The sequence below is a fragment of the Anopheles gambiae genome, chromosome 2 (assembly GCF_943734735.2).
Source record: "Anopheles gambiae chromosome 2, idAnoGambNW_F1_1, whole genome shotgun sequence".
In the NCBI taxonomy this organism is placed as follows: Eukaryota; Metazoa; Arthropoda; class Insecta; order Diptera; family Culicidae; genus Anopheles; species Anopheles gambiae.
In genome coordinates, this window is record NC_064601.1 from 3,625,071 (window position 1) to 3,644,998 (window position 19,928).

A 19,928-nucleotide genomic window follows, 5' to 3' on the forward strand; every position below is an offset into this window, starting at 1 on the left:
GTTTGAATAGCCTTAGTTTGGAATGACGTAGCAGTAAGCGCTCGAACAAACACCGGTTTTGGAACATTTAATCAAACTTTAAAATCTCATTCGCCCTGCTCAAAAGTGAACCATATTCAGTAAATTTTGTGTGCATCTGTGTCGATAATAGAGCAGCACGGCGTATCAAAAGGGTTGCCGATGTAATGAGAAAATTGGACTTTGTTTAACAAGCCGAACTTTCGACGACAGCATTCCTCCGGTTCGGTGGAGTGTTGGCATGGGGACAGTTTGTAACAATCGTTTATTCTTGGTGCTAATATGCTACTGCGAACCCGCATGCCAACCCACACGAACTCTGCATGTTCCAAAAGACCTTCAAAACAGAGTGATAGTTGGGTTGTGACATGGAAACTGCGGAGAACACCCTTTTCCGGGCGCAATATTATGATCGGAGATCGAATTAACGAACTTTCACTTCTCTCCGGGTGGTTGTGGTTGACCGTTCCTATTTTCTTCGGTGGTACCATTTTCCAGCGTTTTCATTGTGTGTGCAAGTACGTTGCACCATACGGGACGTTTGAAAAGCACACTCTACGTCAACACGTTCGTTAGTAAGGGAGAGTGTTTGTGGTCTATTCTGCTTCAGCCGGCTGACGGTGCCGACCCACAACAATGCTTTTGTTCTGGCTCACCACGTCTGATGATGAGTTAATGGCAACTCAATCGGGATAACACTCTCGGCGTGTGTGTGTGTTGTGATTGTTTGTTCCAGACATGTTTTTTGCGCATTTGTTTTTATTTTTCTTATCTAACCACTTCTTACTTTCTACTTTCAGATTGATCATAACGTACCAGGGTGGCAAAATTGAGCTGGCATATGTGGTGAGTATGTTTCGCACAATACGTGCTGTAGGGTGAAAGGGAAACGATTGATGCGAACTGCTATCTGATGCTGGGAAGTGGACAGTTTTTTCCCCCGTTCTCCTTAAAATGAGTTTCCATCACAGCGCTCGTCAATAAATTGGCTCGGTGAGAGATGACACAGGATCCCATTGCGATACGCAGCATGACTCCGTAACGACTGTTGACCTTATGGAAGGAGGTTAATGGGATGACTTTGATCAAATTGATATCATCTTCCCAGAGGAGTGTCAAAGATTCATTGCGAGCTTGATGAGTTTTTGTGGCTATCATTGAGGAGGAGCAGGTGTTGTGACAAAAATTAGATAGGCTTGAGGGTTTTGAGTGAGGAATTTGTCTTAATCCTATGTTAGGCTCAACCCTCTGCTTCGAAAGTAGTCAACCTCGACAGCTGACGGGACACAGCTTTTAGATGTCATAAGCTCCACTAATCTTCACATTGTCCAATGCCAACTTATCGCAAACTGTATCGACTCTCGAATAATGTCTCCCAACATGGTCAAATGTTTTCGCCGAATATTCTTGTCCCTAGCATTCTGCAATTAATTATACCTGTCCTACGGTTGTCAGTGAACGTCGCCCTGTCATTGTGATTTCGTCATTTGGCTCCCCTAGTGTATCGGGCTGTTGGTGTTGGTCGTATGGGTCAATTCTTTTTTGTTTTCACGTTGCTTCAAGAATTCCATCACTGGTCCACCTCGTGGCGGTTGGGCGTCGTTTGACTTTTCTGCTCGATGTCTGCTAATGTCTGATCCCTTGCACCAAAACCTGCGCACTCCATATGCGTACGAGTACAAAATAGCACCACCACAACCATAGTTCTACAGCCCCAGTCTTGCCATAATCGTAAGGGCGCACCCAAGAAATCGTGTGTAGTTCCGCGCCCAGCTCTACGCTGACATTGAGCAACCTCCACAGTGGCATGAAAGTAAACCTGATCGACCTGACGCGGTTCAGCAGGCGAATGGGCACTGTGGTAACGTAAAGCCTGAAGGTGGGAGAAGTCAGATGCCCAGGCCAGATACCGGAGCCCGCTGACACTGCTGCCCATCATCAGCGTGCTTGCACCAGGCGTAGCCTGTTGATGGCCTGTGGACTTCCCTCTTGCTTCTTGGCAAAGTAATTTTTATTGTCCGACGCGGTTTTCCAAGAGAACGCTCCGACTATTGATTATCGCGACCTATCACACGATCTATATGACTTGGCTGGTTAGCTTGACCCAGATATTGGAAGGTGCTATCGTGCGCGGTGTCTTTCAGACGCAGTGTCTCACGAACTCCGTCACCGGGCAATGGGTTATTAAAATTTCAATCTTCTCCATTGCCAGCCCTTTGACTCGTCTGCTTCTCAGGCGATGACATCCACTTTTCAAAACAAGCACCTGCCGCACGGCCCTTCTTCTACCGTGTGAGTGTGACTTCTGGCTTGTGGAAGGGAAGTTACTGGTCACGACGCAACCTTGACTCGTGTCCGATAGATTATTGAAGTGAAACAGTAAGTTGTGAGTTGTTTTCGTAAGCCTTTAAGTGTTCTTTGGCGTTAGATTCAATGGTGAAGTATTGTGACTGCGGTTGTGACAAGCGTCACCAACAAGATTACCTTAGGTGTCCATTCAGCTGCAGGCGACCTTAGAAACGCACCACATATTGGTACCGTACATGAAGATGCGGAACATTAAAATTCTGATAGTGACGATGTTTGATGATATAGGATTTGTTCATTTGGATCACGGTAAGGCAGTTTCAGAGGCAATGGCTCTCAATAAAATTGCAACACTGCTACTGCAAAGTAAGATCACTTAGATGAGCTTTGTTGTGTTGCGTGGGATATAGGCATTCTATTTTATAATTTAAATTCTCACGGAATAATGTGCCTCTTTTGCAGAGCATCACTACAGCCAGCTGGTATTCCATTAGCTCGCCCAGGCTATGCAATAGATTGAAGTGAGGATTGTTTAATAGCTTCAAAACAATTCCATCGCGCTTTGCTACCTTCTTGGCTCTCAGCGTGGGGTGTCATCAAGCCATTCGATCATGGGAGCTGATGATGATGAAACATTCCGGTTAATAGTGTCACACACAGTGCGACAAATCAAAATAACACCTATTGGATAGATGGCATCGATACTAAGCTTTGGCATCGTTCAAAAGAGTACGCAACGTGGAAACCTGTATCTGAAAGTAAGATGGTGTAACTCGCGAAAGGTTGCCGTGCTTGGTATGCATTATTTGGAATAGCGTTCGCTCCCGATATGTGCTAATTACTGTTAATCTGCATGACCGACCTACAAGTTACAGATACTGTCACAAAATCCATGTTAATTAAGTTATCGTTCGCCATTTTTGGGGTTGCTGACCCTACGCACTGCGCAAATTCTTTGACAGTATGCAGCGAACTGGTTTGCGTTGGAACATCGTAAGGCAATTTCTAATGGCAGTTTAGCCTAGGCTCTTATAAAATGAATTGAATCGTGTCTAGTGGTCATAAATTTAGTAGGTATACATTTTGCTAATTCAGCTGATTGCTAAGAAGAACCATATCGGAAAAAAATCTGATCGTTCAAGAAAATAATAATAAATCGAATGATAAATTTCAACTTATTTGGATTAAAAAAGATCTGTTGGATCACGAACGAATCCCAGAATCTTGCTGATTGCAGCACATTGCTTTCACCCCATGAAATAGTTTAAATTTTTGATTAATAGCTAAGTTAAGCATTATAGTGCATGATGTGCACAAAACGGCTACTGCTGTCCACCTGTCCGGTTGGTGCTCTTGGCTCACCCAACTGTGGCATCAGCGTGGTTGTGTCGTTTGCAATTACAGCCACTTGCAGTAAAACAACTGCGACACAAGAAACAGGTTATGATGGATCGAAATCAGCGTCGGAAAGCGAGCATAAATGCGTTGACCGCATTCTTTTGAAGGCAGCCTCTCGCTGCAAACGACCCAACCATTAACCCTTCGCGGTCGCGGTCTGTAAAGTTTCGCCGGCTTGGCTTTGGATTGCATAATTGCTCAGAGCTTTCAATTACTGTTTTTCTTTGGTTTGGCGTTTTTGTTGAGGTGCTGCTGCTGTGCTCTATTGCCCACCTTCAGGTTGACAGTATGCTAGCTTAATCTAGCTTGGGGCCAATGGCAATTGTAGACAGTTTTTGCGTATCGGATTGAAAAATTACCTTGCGGTGTGGACCTTTCCAAGAAACGTTCTCACTTTTTAATCAAACCGCGTCCCTTGAAATTGGCGGTGTAAATCTTGACCCGTTCCGGAGTTTAGTGTTGAGTGTAAGGAGGGCGGGCAAATATTTAACAAAAGCTAACGTTACGGTCGATGAAAATCCAACTGAAGCGAAACAAAATCACAATCCTTCGCTAAACATCCACCGGGTACGGCGAAACATCTCCATCTTGCCTCCACAGCAAGACAGCTTGATCCTGTGGGAAGGGTGCGATTTGCGAAGGTCCTTTTCACCGGACCGGATTTTAATGAACCATTACACCTGGGGATTTATTGCTTGCCGGCAAATGTCAACCTCTTTATTAATAACATCTGCATTTTTGTGGTCGTCGGGGATTGGCGTCTCGTTTACTTTAGCCGAGGTGCGGCGGGGCCGTCGGGGCTGCTGAAACATTAATGAAGGTGTGCTGTTTGGGATGTCACGTTACCGTCTCCAGCTCCCCAAAGGGAAGGGTGAAAATCTGTCGGAAAATTGACATAGACACGTGCTTTTTAATTGCCAGATGGCGCGCTGATTCCTTAACATCCCTTTTTTCTGGGGCTAAGGGAGTTGCTTTTTGCAGCAAGGTAAGCTCGAACCCTTTTCTAGCTTCTAGCAAAGGTAACCCACGCCGGAAATCAAAGTCCAAGGGATAGGCTGCCGGGATAATGGCTTTTGGCGCGTATCAAAGCCCCAGTAAATGACGATTTATGTTGGGGCGATGGTACGATATCACTTGCCAAGCTATCGTACCAGTTGCTTTTTTAGCATTATACAGGAAGCGGTTCTTGGCATGGTGGAAGTTTACACAAGCGCCGCCAGGAACTGAGAAGGTGTACACATTTACTGTATTTGCTCTTGTCTACGGGAATGCTGAAAGGTAGTGGTAATGCAAACACCGCTTTGAAAAAAGGGTTTGAAAGCAAGCAAGTGTTGTGATGGTTTACTTACTCCCGGCTCTACTCCCTCCGGGAAATGGGATTGATTTGTGGCGGTACGCTGTAAGCGACCGTCCTTACACGGGAGAGTAAAATTATTGATATTGAGAAGGGTGACCGCAATCTGAGTTTTGTCGGGCAACACACTGGGGTCGTATGCTGATGTTTGCCGTTTTCCTCCCATCTTCCCGGTCGTGTAAACTGTAAGTTTATCGTCGGAAGCGGATTTTGGAACGAATTTTACATCGCTCCTATGATAGGCTCCTGGTGTAGATTGGAAGCAAACCGGCCGGCTGGCCAAGGACGAGAACGAGCAAATTCTAATACATGTTTAATGGACACCGATTGCCTGGCGCTGGTGCGGTGTGGTGGCTAGTGATGAGCAAGATTGCAATCGTAAACATAAAGTAAACAGATGTTACATCAAAGGAACGTTCCATCCACTTAAGGAGCCAATCGTTTGGACACGTTTTACTACACGTTTGAATGGAGGGAGCGAATGAAAAGAAAAGTTTTCGGTGGTGAATGGTGCCAATGAAAGAATGTGATGAAAAATACGGTTGGCGAACTTTTATACACTTGTACAAGGTAACAAGATTTGTTTTCCTTTTTGATAATTACGACATTACGTGCGTTTTTCTTATAATCGTAAAAATCGCCTTTTGCGTGGCAATGTAATTTTTCTTCAAATTGCTTTCATTTGCGCGCCGAAAACCGTTCGTAAACTAATTATATTCACTTTTGATTAATTTTTCGAGCATTATCTACAGCTTGCCTCTTCCTGTCTTCATAACAATCAATTAAAACTTGTCATTTATGCGTCAAAAGCTGCCTATTAGCTAATCTGCAATTAAAGCGCATTGAGACGATTTCACGGCTAATTAAACGATGAACGGTCGCTTTTAATGCTCCGACCTCCGACCACCATCAAACGGACGAACATTATCATTTCGCTCGCAATGGCGCTTGTAAAGATCGTTCCGTCACCAGTGCAAAGTGTGTGATTGTTTGTCGTTGATTTTAAATCACAATCAAATCCAAACGCAATATAACTTCCCGCGAAACGAGCTTCTCGTTAAAGTATGGCCGGAAAAATAATCCCTTGGTGTGAAATTTATGTTTTTTCTTGTTCTACCATTCGTGCCCTGGACGGCGGCACCTTGTGCTGCGATGCGCGGTGGGCAACAGATTCTTTCCGAAGTAACAACACCAGGACACAACTTTGCTCATTTTTTCCCCCCTGTTTTGGTTGGAACGTTGGTACGCGAGTATAATGCCCACAGACCGCAGGGTGCTGGATGATTTTGCAATTTTCATCACCCTCCAACGCGGTATTATGCTGTGGAAAAGTTATCCCAGTCGTAAAGTATGGCTAGGATAAGCGTGTGGTGTATTAAAACCACCAACGAGCCAAGGGCTGGGCTGGGTATATACCCCATCGAAAGAGACGGAAGGTGTTAAACCGGTGGTGTTATCTCATCGGTTTCGCGAGCGAAGCGCGTTTCAAATGCATTCGCGGAAAATTTAAGATCGAGCAGTGTAGCAGCATTGGGGATTAGCCGTCTGTAGCGGGAAACCGACGAAGCCTACCGATTTGAAGTGTGTTTGTTGCGATTAGGGGCTCCCTCCAAATTTATGACCTGCTGTACATACGTTGCGGGAGTGGTGCTCGTAATCCTCCGAATGGTACATTTAAAGCCACTTAAAGAGCCATTTCTGCCATTTTTGGGGGCATAGGACACATGTACTGGTTCACGCATGGCGTTATTAAGCGGTGCGGCTTCTGAGTTTCCGTATTTTTTTTTGGGTAGGATTAGTGGCAAATTTACGACACCAATTTAAACGGTAGCGATTCATTGCAATGGAGAAGTACTCTCTCTCTCTGTCTCTCTGTCAAACCGTAAATTTATGCCACATTTGCACATTTAATTATTTAACGCCAGTTTAAAATTGATGGAGCGAAGAGCGCTAATGGCGAACCATCAAATTACCCATTTGCGATGTTCATTATCCAGCAGGACACATTTTGCTCGCTAACAACGGGGTCTGCACCTTCCAGGAACGTAACATGTTTGACGATTTTTTGCACACGATCAAATCGCGACCAACTCGCCGCCATGGAACTAAAACGATCGAAACAAAAAAACGTTCACTTTCATTCCTTACAACCTAAGCAAAACGATTATCGCCCGCAGAAGAAAGAGGGCAAAAATTGCAACTAGACATACACACACACGCACATCAGGGGCAAAAAATCGAATCTATAAAATCGAAAAGAAAAGTGGCGCAAAAAAGTGGAAATCAAATCAGAGTAAAACCAATCGAGGACCAACGATCGTTCCTTGTTTTATTTTTTGTGCCTCCGTGCTAAGCTGCCCTCCGTAACGCAGGAAAACTTCTCCGGTGAAATCGAAACTCTCGGCCAAAGTCGCCCTGACTCCATCGCCAGTCGTAAAATAATCGAGCATGTAATTTCATTAGCGGAAAATGGTGTTTCCCTTTCTTTTGCCGGCAGGGTGGCGCTCGTCATCCACCCAGCGGTTGTTTGGCAGTCCCTTTTTGCTAGCAAGAGTGTGTGTATGTGTGTACGCGAAACAGACCTACGTTTGCTATACACTTTTACGATCAGTTCGGTGTTCGGTACAGTCCATTGACGGGCTTTCGTTTTCGTGCGATTGATTCATTGGTGTTTCGTTTTTTTGTGTTTCATTTTTTCCGATATTTCTTGACTTAGGTTTCTGTTTGTCGATGCATTTGGCTGCATCTTAAACACAGCCGCATAATAGCGGTGCAGTAGTAAATCAAACAACGTGTAGTTGCACTGTAATAGCGTACTGTGTCTATTCCTGCTTTATCTACTGAGAAGTTCAAACCATTCCACCGACATTCGCCGCAATTCAAGCTTCGTGACAACAATTCCAATCGCACCCAGTATAATCCTAGGACACACCCTAATTAATTTTGGACGCTACAAATTGTGGTACAGCAATTGCTTCACCGAATCGCATGGCGATGGGCATGGAAATTAGACCAAATTTGGGCTCGTTACTGGCGCCGACTAGGATGGTGCTTCGTGACTGCTTGAATGTGTGCAATTTAGCGAAGGAAATGAGGAAAGAGCGGCGAATCCAAAGCGGCGTGAACATTGATAGCAGCAGGCTCAATCGAAGTTGTTTGGTGCGGGTTTAGTTGGACGGGAGGTTGAATTGAATGTAATGGATTTGGGCGCAGATGTTGCCACAGCTGCTAATGTTTGCTGATGATTGGACAAAAAATGTTCCAGTTTAGGAGTTATGATAATAATAATTTACGAAATGGAACTGCAAAGTAATGTGTTTTTTGGTTCAATTTGCTTCTTTTACTTGTTTGAATCTACGGCAAAAAATATACAACGGATTGCCGAAGAGAAATGCAAATATATTCCTACTTTCTATAGAATCTATAGAATATCAGAAGTACAACTTCCCTCGCGAAAAGTGCAACCATGTTTGTCTTCGGATGTCATTAGTGTTACACCCGTAAGGCAATCGTAAAATATGACAAAACTTTCCAGCCGAGCCTCCGATTCCCCACGCCTAGCCCACTTCATATTTCCATTCGTTCATATTGGTTTCGCACGTCACAACTCGAATCATCTCGGAATGTATGCCATTCAGCAGCATCGTTTCCCCATGAACAACTGTGTACCAGAGTGCTCTATCATCTACGTTCCATCATTCCTGAGGATATGTGCAAGGACTATAACCGGATGAGTAAATATTTTCTTAAACCCAACCACGTGCTGCTCCTGCCGCCGCCGCCGTCGCATTAATCCATCCGCACGTTCTTCATCCGGGGAGTACTTTTCGCAATCAACATACGTGTACTATCTCACGGTTGCTTTGCATAGGAGCTGTTCTGACACTTGCATGAGACAGAAAGCATGAGAGTTGAAACACTCCATCCAGTGCACCTGTGGAAGTAGAAAACTATAGAACACGGTGAAAGTTTCTCATCGCGATCCTGTCGTTGCTTGTTGCATTGCGTTGGAGCATTGCATTTAGCTGATGGAAATACACTTTACAGGAAATTGTACACAGGAGCACAGCAGTTGTTAGGGAATGCAATCAGCGGTAAGACCCACAGGTGGAAAATGTTTGTCACTCTGTACCATCACACCATTGCGTGGGATTAGTTTTGAATAAGAGAAAGTAATGGAAATAATAATGAATGTACTTGTACGGTTCAAGACGACGGCATGTAAACGTTGAATATTTCTAACAATGCAAAATAAAGATTGGATCTTTCATGATGTTTTGGTACGTGAAGAAAAACATCCAAAAAGTTAATGCGTCTCACGTTTAAAGCACAAGGACATATCTCCGCCATATAAAATAAATATGCATAGTACCTTGATGTCCTCCACGAACTATAACGCAACAGAGGTCCACCAGATTGACCCAGCATTGTGCACGCCATCAATTCATCCTAACATCTCACCACATTCTTCACTGAGGCACGTCCTAGCCCTGTTTCGGTGTTAAAGATCCGGCACGAACATGGTCGCACACGAAAGGTCCCAACATCTAACCTCACTCGCCGGTTCATGGTTGCAGAGAAGCGGCGACATCGTTAGCAGCTCGTTCGCTCCCATGTTGGGCGAAAGAAGAAGCCTCCGAATGTGTGCCACACGATGAACATAAACCGTTCAGTGCACGTGCTACGGTCCTCCTCACTGGCGGTGCCGATTGCGCAACGACAAGTGCAGCTCGCGTGCAGCAACGACACTGCGAAAGGGTTTCCCTTCTATTTGTGTACCAGAGCGTCTGAAGCTTAAGAAATAGTGGTTGAGTGGTGTAGCATCTTCCGATTGTTGCTGCTGCTAAGCCGAACGGAGCGAAAGTTTAGATTCCTTTGGCAATGGGTGTGTTTGCTTTAATTAAGCAGCACGAACCGGATGATGTTGTGACAGATTTAATTAGTTTCTAGAGGCAAACTTTCGCGACCAGCGGAACAGTAGAGGAGCTGGCGATTGTGGAAATGTGCTTATCAGGCTCTTGATATGGACCGACGTACCGACGGTTAGTTCACGTCAAGATGTACTCTGTTGTAAGGAGATGTCTGTTAATTATTGTAGTAAACAATCTAATGCTGTACTGGTTCTTTCCGCCAGAGATAAGTTCTAACTGATAGACAATCCGAGGAAAGGATGACGAGAAGTTCCAAGACTCGAAGATGCCTTTATGAAACTGAACTAATATGGTTACTCCAAGACTTAGATTTCTATAACTTTCATATTGATTATTAATGTCATATGTCACTATCAAGTGAGAAGCTCTTTGGGTACTTACAATGAGCTTCCTTTGAAAGTGCATGCTAAATGGGCCATATTCGACGACCACTTCATCAGTGCAATGAAAGTGAGACCATGCTGCTCTACTCGATGCACTCAATGTACCCCATGCGGTGCCCATTTTCCCAATTAAAACGATTCAGTTGTGCAACTTTGCTGATGTTCCTTCCGATGATGTTTCAATCTGACCAATAAGCACTCACGGGAATATCTCTGCCCGGGGATTCCCGGGGAGAAATCGATAATAATTGGATTTATGTCGTTTGATCTCGCCAAGCAGCATCCACTCACGCCGTTTTGCCCCCAGCCAGGGCATGGAGGTTTAAAATGGATGTACATCGCCTATCACAGAAAGCTCATTCGTGCATTTAACGAAGCACACCAAACAGGAGGTTATATGAGGATGCGAGAGTTATGGAATGTGAGGAAAGAGAGTTTTGGAGAAAATTCAATTTGCCCGTTTCAATATTTGGTTGGGCGAAACGGTTAATGAAGTGCCCGAACGGAAGGCTCGGTTGATGAGATATTTGGATACGAATCGTGCTGGAAGTTCCTCAAGTCGCAAAAAAAGTGAAAATTAAAAACTCACACATGATCAACTCGCTTACGGCTCGCTTGCCCGGCTTCGTAATCGAGTCGATAGTATCGGGTACGGGGTGGGTTCGATTGATTCGATCAAACAGTCAATTTCCTACCCAAGATGAAGCTAACCTGCTTTTAAGTTGAGTTCCCGTGCACACGCTTACCTTCGATTTCCAGCTGTATTGAGTTAACTAACCGCTAGCGTGTTATGCCCAACGAAGGGTAAGGTTCTACCTCATCGGTAAGCACCGAAACTCGGTGGTATTAGGAGCTTACCGAGCTTATCACAGAGGCGCAACCTTTGACCACCAGGTCCGTTACGCAACGGAAAGTAAAGCCGTTTCGCCATCTTTATTGGCAGCACGGTGAAAGTCTTTACCTCTTTTGTCGGGCTATCACCGGTGAACACCTTTGTGGGAGGCCATATAAATATGTTTTTTAATCTCCACAATGACTCAGGACCAGCAGGTACTGCGTGGAGCGGTAGACCTGTGTGCCCGTCTGGTTTCGTAACCGGTTCAGCACTCATAAATCGTCAGGTAAAACAGGATTAAAATCATACCTCGACTAATTTATTGTGTGTGTGGTTTTTTGTTTGCTTCGACCCCTATTTCCTTATTCGTGTGTGTATGTGCAAACAAGTACTTGAAGTTTGTGTGTACAATCTCACGGAGATGTTTACACTCAATTGAAGGTTGAATTTGTGAGTTCCAAACAACCGACCACAGTTGTGTTGTGTACGCTTTCTTCCAGTTGCGCGGAACAATTTGCATGACAAAAAACGACACTTCTTCGCCGATCGTCTTCCACGTCCGCGGCCAATTCCGGTAGCGTGGAAGAAGTGTGGCACAAAATTTATGATCCCATTGTTGCGCGATATGAGCGTTCGCATTCAGCACGCGTGCAATTTGACAGTTCTTTTGCAGTGTGCAGCAGCGGGCTTTGTGCATGTCTGGCGGGAGGAGCAAGTGCGAAATGATACCACCACAACCGGGCTTGGTCGGTTTAAATTGCCTGTTTTGGAAGGCAAAGGCAAGGAGTACGACCATTTGTGGAAGAGCATTTCGTGAGAAGATGTATATGTTTCGTTTTTATCGCGATTTCCATTCAGCAGTTTGTTTCTGGTTTTTTTTCTCTCTCGTGAAGCCCGTAATCGCAAACATACATACATTGCCACAGTAGAAGAAAAATAAATACATGCCGAGAGAGAGACGGAACGAAGCAGAAAATGGTTGAACCTAAAAAAAGGGAACGGTTAAGCAAGTGAATACAAAAAAAAGACAACAATACAAGCAATGATAGCATCCAAAAGCGCGAAGACGAATGATGTGCTACAGACAATGAGTGGAATAAAAATTATCATGAGCCAAATTAGTGTTCACTTCTCAGGCAGATTGTCTTGCGCGTTTAAACGCGCAAAATTTAATGTGCAACTACCCATAAAGGTTTTTGTTGCCGTCAAAGCAAAAGCCCAATTTATTACACCGCACCAGGTGGCCCCCGGTGACGAATGGGCCCGGAGTGAAAGTTGTCACATTTTTTGCATATCTACCGGAAATAGAATTAGTCAAAATGAAAGAAAAGATAACATAAAAGTAGCACCGATTTCCAACTGACCAGCAGTGTTGCCCGATAAAATTCACCGATGAGCCACAAATGGAAATAACGTAACATTTGCTACTCCCAAAAGGGCGGAACACGCCACTTGACGAAAAACAAACCCATTTTGGCTGACTAGTTTCTTTTTATTTTATGACGCTTTTGTCATTTCGCTGATGGCACGACACCGATCTCACCGAGCGAGCGCAAAAATAAAAATCTGGCAATAGACGCGCAGTTTTTACGCGACCACATCCGGTGCGCGAATGGGGAAGAGAAGCGTTTCCTCTATTGGGGAGATACCCTTGCAAAATATGCGTGTTTTGCGTTTAGCGTTTATGCTCACGGTGCAAGAAACAACGTCCCCGGGATGTAGCGATTTGGCATGGGATGAAATAAAAAAAAGAGGAAATGTTTACCGTCGCTTTAATGTTTATCACCGGTTTTATCTGATTACGCTGCTCGGGGGTTCGGAGTGCAAGAGAAAGACAAATAAAGGTATACCTTTCTTCCGCAAAACGGCCAAGGAGGAAAATTGTCTCTTTGGCAGAGCTAAGCACTGCGGTTGTGTTTTTTACGATCGTCTATTAAAAATACGAATGTTTAGGAGTCGGTTTACATCTTCATTTTCTTGTTGTTTTGCAACAGTTTATAATTGTTTCTTGTAACGAAACAGCGACAATAATAAAGACGTAAACATTGTTGATGACTATGTTTGTGGGAAAGTATTGAACATGAATTTAATGTGAGTGTGTTCATCATTTCTGTATTTTGCAAACATTACTTACACAGTGCTACCATGCAATTTCTAAAATGTATTTACCTTAATCTTGCAGCTTCCCTGCCAAATGGATCCAATTAGAAAACACCTTGTTACAAGAAATTGCATTTATTACACAGCACTTACCTGTTTGCGAATCGCTGCCTTACGCGATTGTACCATTGCAGATAAAAATGCAAATGGAACGGGGGGCACAAATAGGGCTGATTGAAGCCACTTTGCGTTCCATTATGTTTGTGTGTGTGTGTGTGTGTGTGTGTTTATCAGTAAAAAAAAAAGAAAAATCCCCTCTGAAATACGCATGCCACGCGAAAAATTTCCCTCCTGGTCGGGAGATGGCGAAAAATACGGCGAAACACCGGCTCCACTGCGTTCCCTGTCGTGTAGTCCTAACTGGCAGAACGGAAAACAAGAAATCTCTGCCACTAAATTTAGCCCATTTGTATTCGAAGCACATCAACCAGGCAAGCGACGGTCCCGGTCTGTGGCGTCCGACCGGGGAGACAGGGATGCTGCTGCTGCTGCTGCTGCAATATGCTGCTTTATGTGGCCGCATAATACGGCGTATCGTGGCTCGATGTGGCGCCTCACTGCGAGACGATATGAATCGAAACGAATCAACGCAATTTGTGCTGGCGCATCATCATCATCATCATCATCATCGGCGGCGTTGTCGTCCTCGTGGTCGTTGGTACATTCGCCGTCAGTTGCAGTAGAATTTGGTTCGGGGCAGCAGCCACAGTCTGGGATGGGTGCATCAAGAAAAACTACCATTTTTGTGGGCAATGTGCTTTTCGGGGAACGGTTGATCAAAACCGAAAGTAAAATATTTTCCCTGGTTTTCCACCATGTTTTTATCTTTTTTGGTAGGAATTGCGCTCTGCGATGGAACGGTTTTTCTTGTTTGGACGGTTGCAGCAGGTCTTTCTTATCACAGATTGACTCCGCTTATAGAAACGAGCAACCATAAACATTTCCTGTGTTTTAAATTAAGGTTCCGGCAAAAAGACAGTCTGTCTTGGACTAGGTTTGTTGAGGGGAAGGAATCATAACATGGCAAGGTTGATAACGAAGGAGGGTAAAGTTTGGTTCGTGTTAGTATGAAAAGTAAATGGATGAGTTTTCTTCGATGTGTGTGGGCATTTTAGGGAGCAATTCATATCTACAGTACATGCAACTTCTTCTTCTATTCACAAACACCTTTCAGTAGGCACACAGACAAGAGTAAAAGTTTCGTCTTCATCTTTTAAGTTCTTGATTATGAGTACGTTTTCACGCTGCATTGCGATTGCATTGCGAAAATGTTTGCCGGTAGACGACGGAGTTTTTGTGAACTTTTTAAGTGGTTTTCTTAGTGTGCTAGACCGTTCATTTGGAAAACTTTTTAACAGTAAAATAGTCTCCTGATTATTAACAGAAAGTTAAATCTGGCATCATTTTAGTAAAATATACAATAATTCCTTTATTTTTGTGCCACAGACTCGGTGTTTAAATCAAGCATCCTTGGGTATTAAATTCCTATACAACAGTTTTCATTCATTTGCAACGCTCCAGACACAATCCTGCTTAAGTTATTTGATAGCTCAACCATTCCCTCAACATAATCCAGCGTCACCTTCAGGAAGCCATTGAAAGTGTTTTCCGAAAGGCAAAATCCACTGATTCGTGTTAAATCAGACGCCCCCAACTCGTAATGGTTGATAAGCGTTAGCCTGTGTCTACCAACGTCCTCCACCCAGCAGGACCGTCCTATATTGTGTGCGTTAATTGCTATCGTTTCTCGTCTGGTGTGACACCGGCCATAGAACATCCCAGACATGCTCGGGTTCAGACAACACCGCCCCAAAACAACGCTGCCTGGCTGTGGATGCTCCATTATTGTGCGTCCCCGAAAACAAAATCGACACGGTACGACACCAGCCACTTCAAATCGGATTAAAAGTAACGCTTCGATTGATTTAATTAAAGTATTACCAGCGAATAAATCTTCGCACCCCCATCGTCCCCTTTTGTCCGAATTTGGCGCCGGTGTGAGGGGTTAATTAATTTCGCCAGCACCAAGCTATAAGCCTCATAACAATAGGACGGGCCGGGACAGTAGAGTTGTTTTGCAACTTGAGGGTTTCAAAGCGGATGAGAAATTCGAAACGACACGGTAATAACCCTGCTGGATGTCCATCTCAATGGTAGTGTGGTATTTTTGTTCGCAACGCCTGTAATGAAGTACGTTACAAAGTATTTCTAGGACGCGTGCTAGTTACATCTCAATAAATGCACAAAGGAGCGCGGGCTCTATTCTTTTGCTGCCTGCCAGCTAGCGCGAACTAATGGCATAATGGCACACAGAGTGATCCTTTTCAGTTGGTCACTCTTTCAGGCGCAGTGAATGTGATTCCATTTTTCCAGCTGACTGGATAGTTCGGTACAGCTTCATCTGTCTTCCCACTCGCTGATGGGAAAATATCTCATTAGACTGAAAGCGGGATGGTTCTTGCAGCGAGTGCTACTTTTCCACGGAAAACCCACTCGTCCTTCAAACTGTATCACCATCATTACGAACGGCGAAGAAAGCTGGGCGCAGTCATACAGTCGTGGCCATTAGTCAACGTCGGACGGGGTACCCATCATGAACATCGGCGTTCATCATCTCCACTGTTCATCACCTCAATCATAACGGCGTTGAGTGGAGAAATGTTATCACCCACTTTGGGGAGGAAAAAACACTTGTTCTACTGTAGTGGTGCGCATCACTATTCAGAGAGAAAGGTAGATAGAGGTTGGATTATTTGAACAGCTTGCCAGAAGGACGCAACGGATAAAATCTTCTTTAGATAAAATCAGACCATGATGTGGTTTAGATAGAAGCTTGATTCCTTAACAGCTATTCTCTAGAAGCCATAGAAATAGCTGTCATATAGAAGTTGTAGGTTTTTGAAGGTAAAACTATATTCTATATATAACTGTAAATTGGATATTCAAGTGAATGAGATGATATTATTCACTGCGGGACATTGATTGCCTGACTATTTTAGCTTCAATGAAAACGAGTAAACAATAAATGCGATTTTAACGATAGCTTTCTGGCTTCAAAATTAAAAAGTGATCTGGCGATTCGATTTATTGAACTTCGACTGATGCCGTCCAGACTTGAATGCTACAATCCGTTTGTGGGTCATTGCTTTGAAGTTCAACCCGTCCGGGTAGGTCGAAGGTTCTCGCCAAATGGGCAGTGGAAATGCAAAATTGAAACCCAGCAGACGAGAGAGATAGAGCGTAGAAGAAAAAAAAAACACCATGAAAACCATCCCAACCACAACGCTTCGTGTGTCCAGCACACGGAGTATAAGCGTTGAGATTCAATAAAATATCGAAACCGCCAGCATAATCCCTCGCCCTCGTCGCGTGTCACCGTTTTCACTATCCCGGGTACGTTCTTCCATCGCAGGTTGAAAGGATTTCCTTTCTGCCTTGTATCGTTCTACCGCATTCGCACTCGATTGATTCGTCCAGTCCGCACTGCTGGTCGATGTGGTTAATTGCAAAATATTTGCATTTTAAATTGCACCCAGGGTGTAACGACGAGGGTAGAGGGAGTTTGTATTAAAGGGAACGTGTTTCGATTCGGAGGCACGTGAGGCACGAAGTGGAAGCATAGGGTTTGGCGGCGAAATATTAGCCACGATTGGGGCTTGCTCGAATGGGTTTCAATCGCGCATGAAGGCTCATCGATGGACAAACAGTAAATCAACATGGCGTGCAATAAAATCGCCCTCGGTTCGATGGGCGTTAGGTGGTTCATAAATTTAATTAAAACTAAAACGTCATTTCTACGTTTGTGAAATGTGCGATGCTTTTCAAATGCGACAGCAAACCTGTTCGATAGAGCTTGTAAAAGTGACCTGCTGGAGGCTATTTTTTGCAAGAGTTTGAATACATTTATTTTACTACAAATTATTGATCGTTGCTTTAGATTTGTTTGCGTATAAAAGCAGTAGAAAATGAATAAATGCCAGATTATCTCGACATCAAAAGCACATTGAGATAAATTATTATCAATTACGCAATGAAACGATACATTCCTAAGTCAAACATATCTTCTAATGATATCTTTCCGTTTTATTTTCCATTGCAGGCATCCTGGCGTCGCTTGTTGATCTTGCCTTTTTGGATAGCGGCTCACCGAGACCTGTGGTGCCCAAAATCCCCACTACAAATCCCGCCGAAAAACATCGACAAATTCATCTCTAGCTACCCCGGCCACCAGAAATCCGAAAGCTGCCCTCTCATAACGATAAATTATTAGTTACGTGTCCCCACTCTCGGGGGACTTGGTGTAGAAAAACCGAACAGTAAGAGATCATAAATACGCCGGAACGTGTGCCATGATTTATGGGCAGTTGTCCAGTGGACGTTTTGCGCCCGGCGTCATCATAAGGAAGAATTTGTTACGGACGGCAAATTCTTTCCTTTCGGACACAGACGCACAAAGACAGTTCCGGGTTTGTGCCGATGCGTGATGGGGAAGGGAAAGTCAGCCCGTTCTACTTTTTTGGGCTGAACGTTGGCTCCTCCTGTGTTCGGTCAAGTGCTGTTCTGTGTAGTAATAAATGTACGGGAGCACATGATGGTGTTAGTGAGGCATAGTGGATTGCCATCGAATTTTGTATTAGTTTTATTGTTTTGAAAATGAATGTGCTTTTTTTTAGGTTTACATGGTTTATTGATGATTGTGATTTATTCGTTCTTTTAGCAAGTATTATTAAATACAGCTCCACATAATTGTTTTCAAAGAAAGTTCAACGGCTCGATCCCATCCCGTAGCAAAAGTAGATCTAAAATCCATTACGTTTTTGTTTACCCTTTCTTTCTCCAAAGGCAAATCGAAACGGCCCTATCCAATGGGTTCGTGTGCATAAGAAGTGAACGTGTGTTGTGTGAGAAAATAGTGCAACCTAGCGAGGAATCGAAAATAAAGAGAAGTGAGTATAAATCTGCATCGAAAGTGAAATCATTCCGGCTACCGGTCCGAAGGCCCTTGCCGCACCGGGCCAACGAACGTTACCGGAAGTGGTCCCTCGAAAGTGAACCGAAGTGAATCGCGCTGGTGGTACGGGAAACGGCGCTTTACCCCACGCCGGCGGTACCGGTGGGAAAAAGTTAATTAATCCAAATATTGGTCCGCTTTCGTGCAGCCAGCACCCAGTGTTCGCCGTGGTCGGGGTCGGGAATTAGCAACAAAATCGATCCGTCCGAGAGCCGGAAAGGGTTCGTAACGGAGGACGACGATCAAAGTCTCCGATCTTCGCGTACGGAGGCCGACATTTAGCAAACCGAGCGCCATCAACACATCCACATCGACGGCAAAATGGAAACGGAGGAAATCATCAAACTGGTCGACGGGATCTATAAGGTGAGTGGTTTGAAGGAACGCTTGCGGAAGCAGCGAGGGTAAGCCGCTGTGGGTGGGATTGGGAATGAAGTTTTTCTTTTTGAATAGCAGAGGGCTAGAGCAGCGATGGTAGCGGTGGAAAACTTTCAACCGAAACACCTTTGACGGGTAGAACAGAAAATAGGGACATAGTTTTCAAAAAGTTACAGTCAGGTACACAGCATTTTCAGACAGGTATTTGACGTGGTATATAGTTGGTAAGTTGATGAAAAATGCTGACAATTTTGTGAGATTCTGAATAAAAATTTAGCGAAGAAAGAAGCATGAAAGCACGTTGCTTGAGATGATATTCGACCATAGAATTGATATAGCTAATTGTTGTTGTTTTATTTTTTTACGAGGCTTTTTAGCATTCGCCTCTCGTAATTTAAAATTCAGAAATCGCTAATACTATTTGAGATACAAAAAAAGAATAAATTAAAAGTTCAAGAAAAAGAAGAAAAAATTACAAGAGTTATTATGGTACTGGTGAAAGTTGAAAATGTTTGTTAATTCTAGTGCTTTTTTCATTTCAATTATGTTTTTATAAATATTTTTATCCATATTTGCTATACTTGTTTGTAGAGATTGGTTTCCTTTAAAAAATTCAAAAGTTTTTCAATTTCCTTGTAATTGTTGGAAAGTACAATATCCAAATGATCTCCAAGTCTGTGTTTCTGCCTTTCTGCGGAATATCCAAAACAATTAATTAAAATGTGTTCCACCGTTGTATCACACCCACAAAATGGGCAGATTAACGGTGATTCCTTTTTTAGTTTGTATGTATGTGTAAGTCGGGTGTGTCCAATTCTCAACCTTGTTACCACTCTTTGATCACTGTGATCTAGTGGATCGTTCCAAGGTGCCGTGGTTTGTTTTATTTTTTTAAGGTTGGTAATGGGTGATTTGTTCCAAATGTTTTGCCAGCTCTGATTTATTACCCCTTTCCACCACAAGGATGCATCGCTTCTAGAGATAGTTCCATCTACATGATCTTTGATCATCCTACCTTCATTCGCAAGACGGTCAGCTACTTCGTTTCCTGCGATTCCTTTATGCCCTGGTATCCAACAGAATTCGATTGACCTGTCTTTTGATAGTGATTCGATAGTTTGTATGTAGGGGTTTCGTAAGGATCCTTTCTCTA

The 19,928-nt window shown here is 43.8% G+C and overlaps 1 protein-coding gene across 3 annotated transcripts in view; it reads left to right on the top strand.

Annotated features, from left to right (window-relative positions):
• The window catches only part of LOC1281810 (protein piccolo), an 84,333-nt gene that overhangs the window by 41,798 nt on the left and 22,607 nt on the right, over positions 1 to 19,928 (top strand). For all 3 annotated transcript variants that reach the window (XM_061643030.1, XM_061643031.1, XM_061643032.1), the window contains exon 2: positions 18,229 to 18,763. In XM_061643030.1, coding sequence (XP_061499014.1) covers positions 18,719 to 18,763 — 45 coding nt within the window. In that variant the 5' untranslated portion in view covers positions 18,229 to 18,718. The remainder of the gene's footprint in view (positions 1 to 18,228; positions 18,764 to 19,928) is intronic.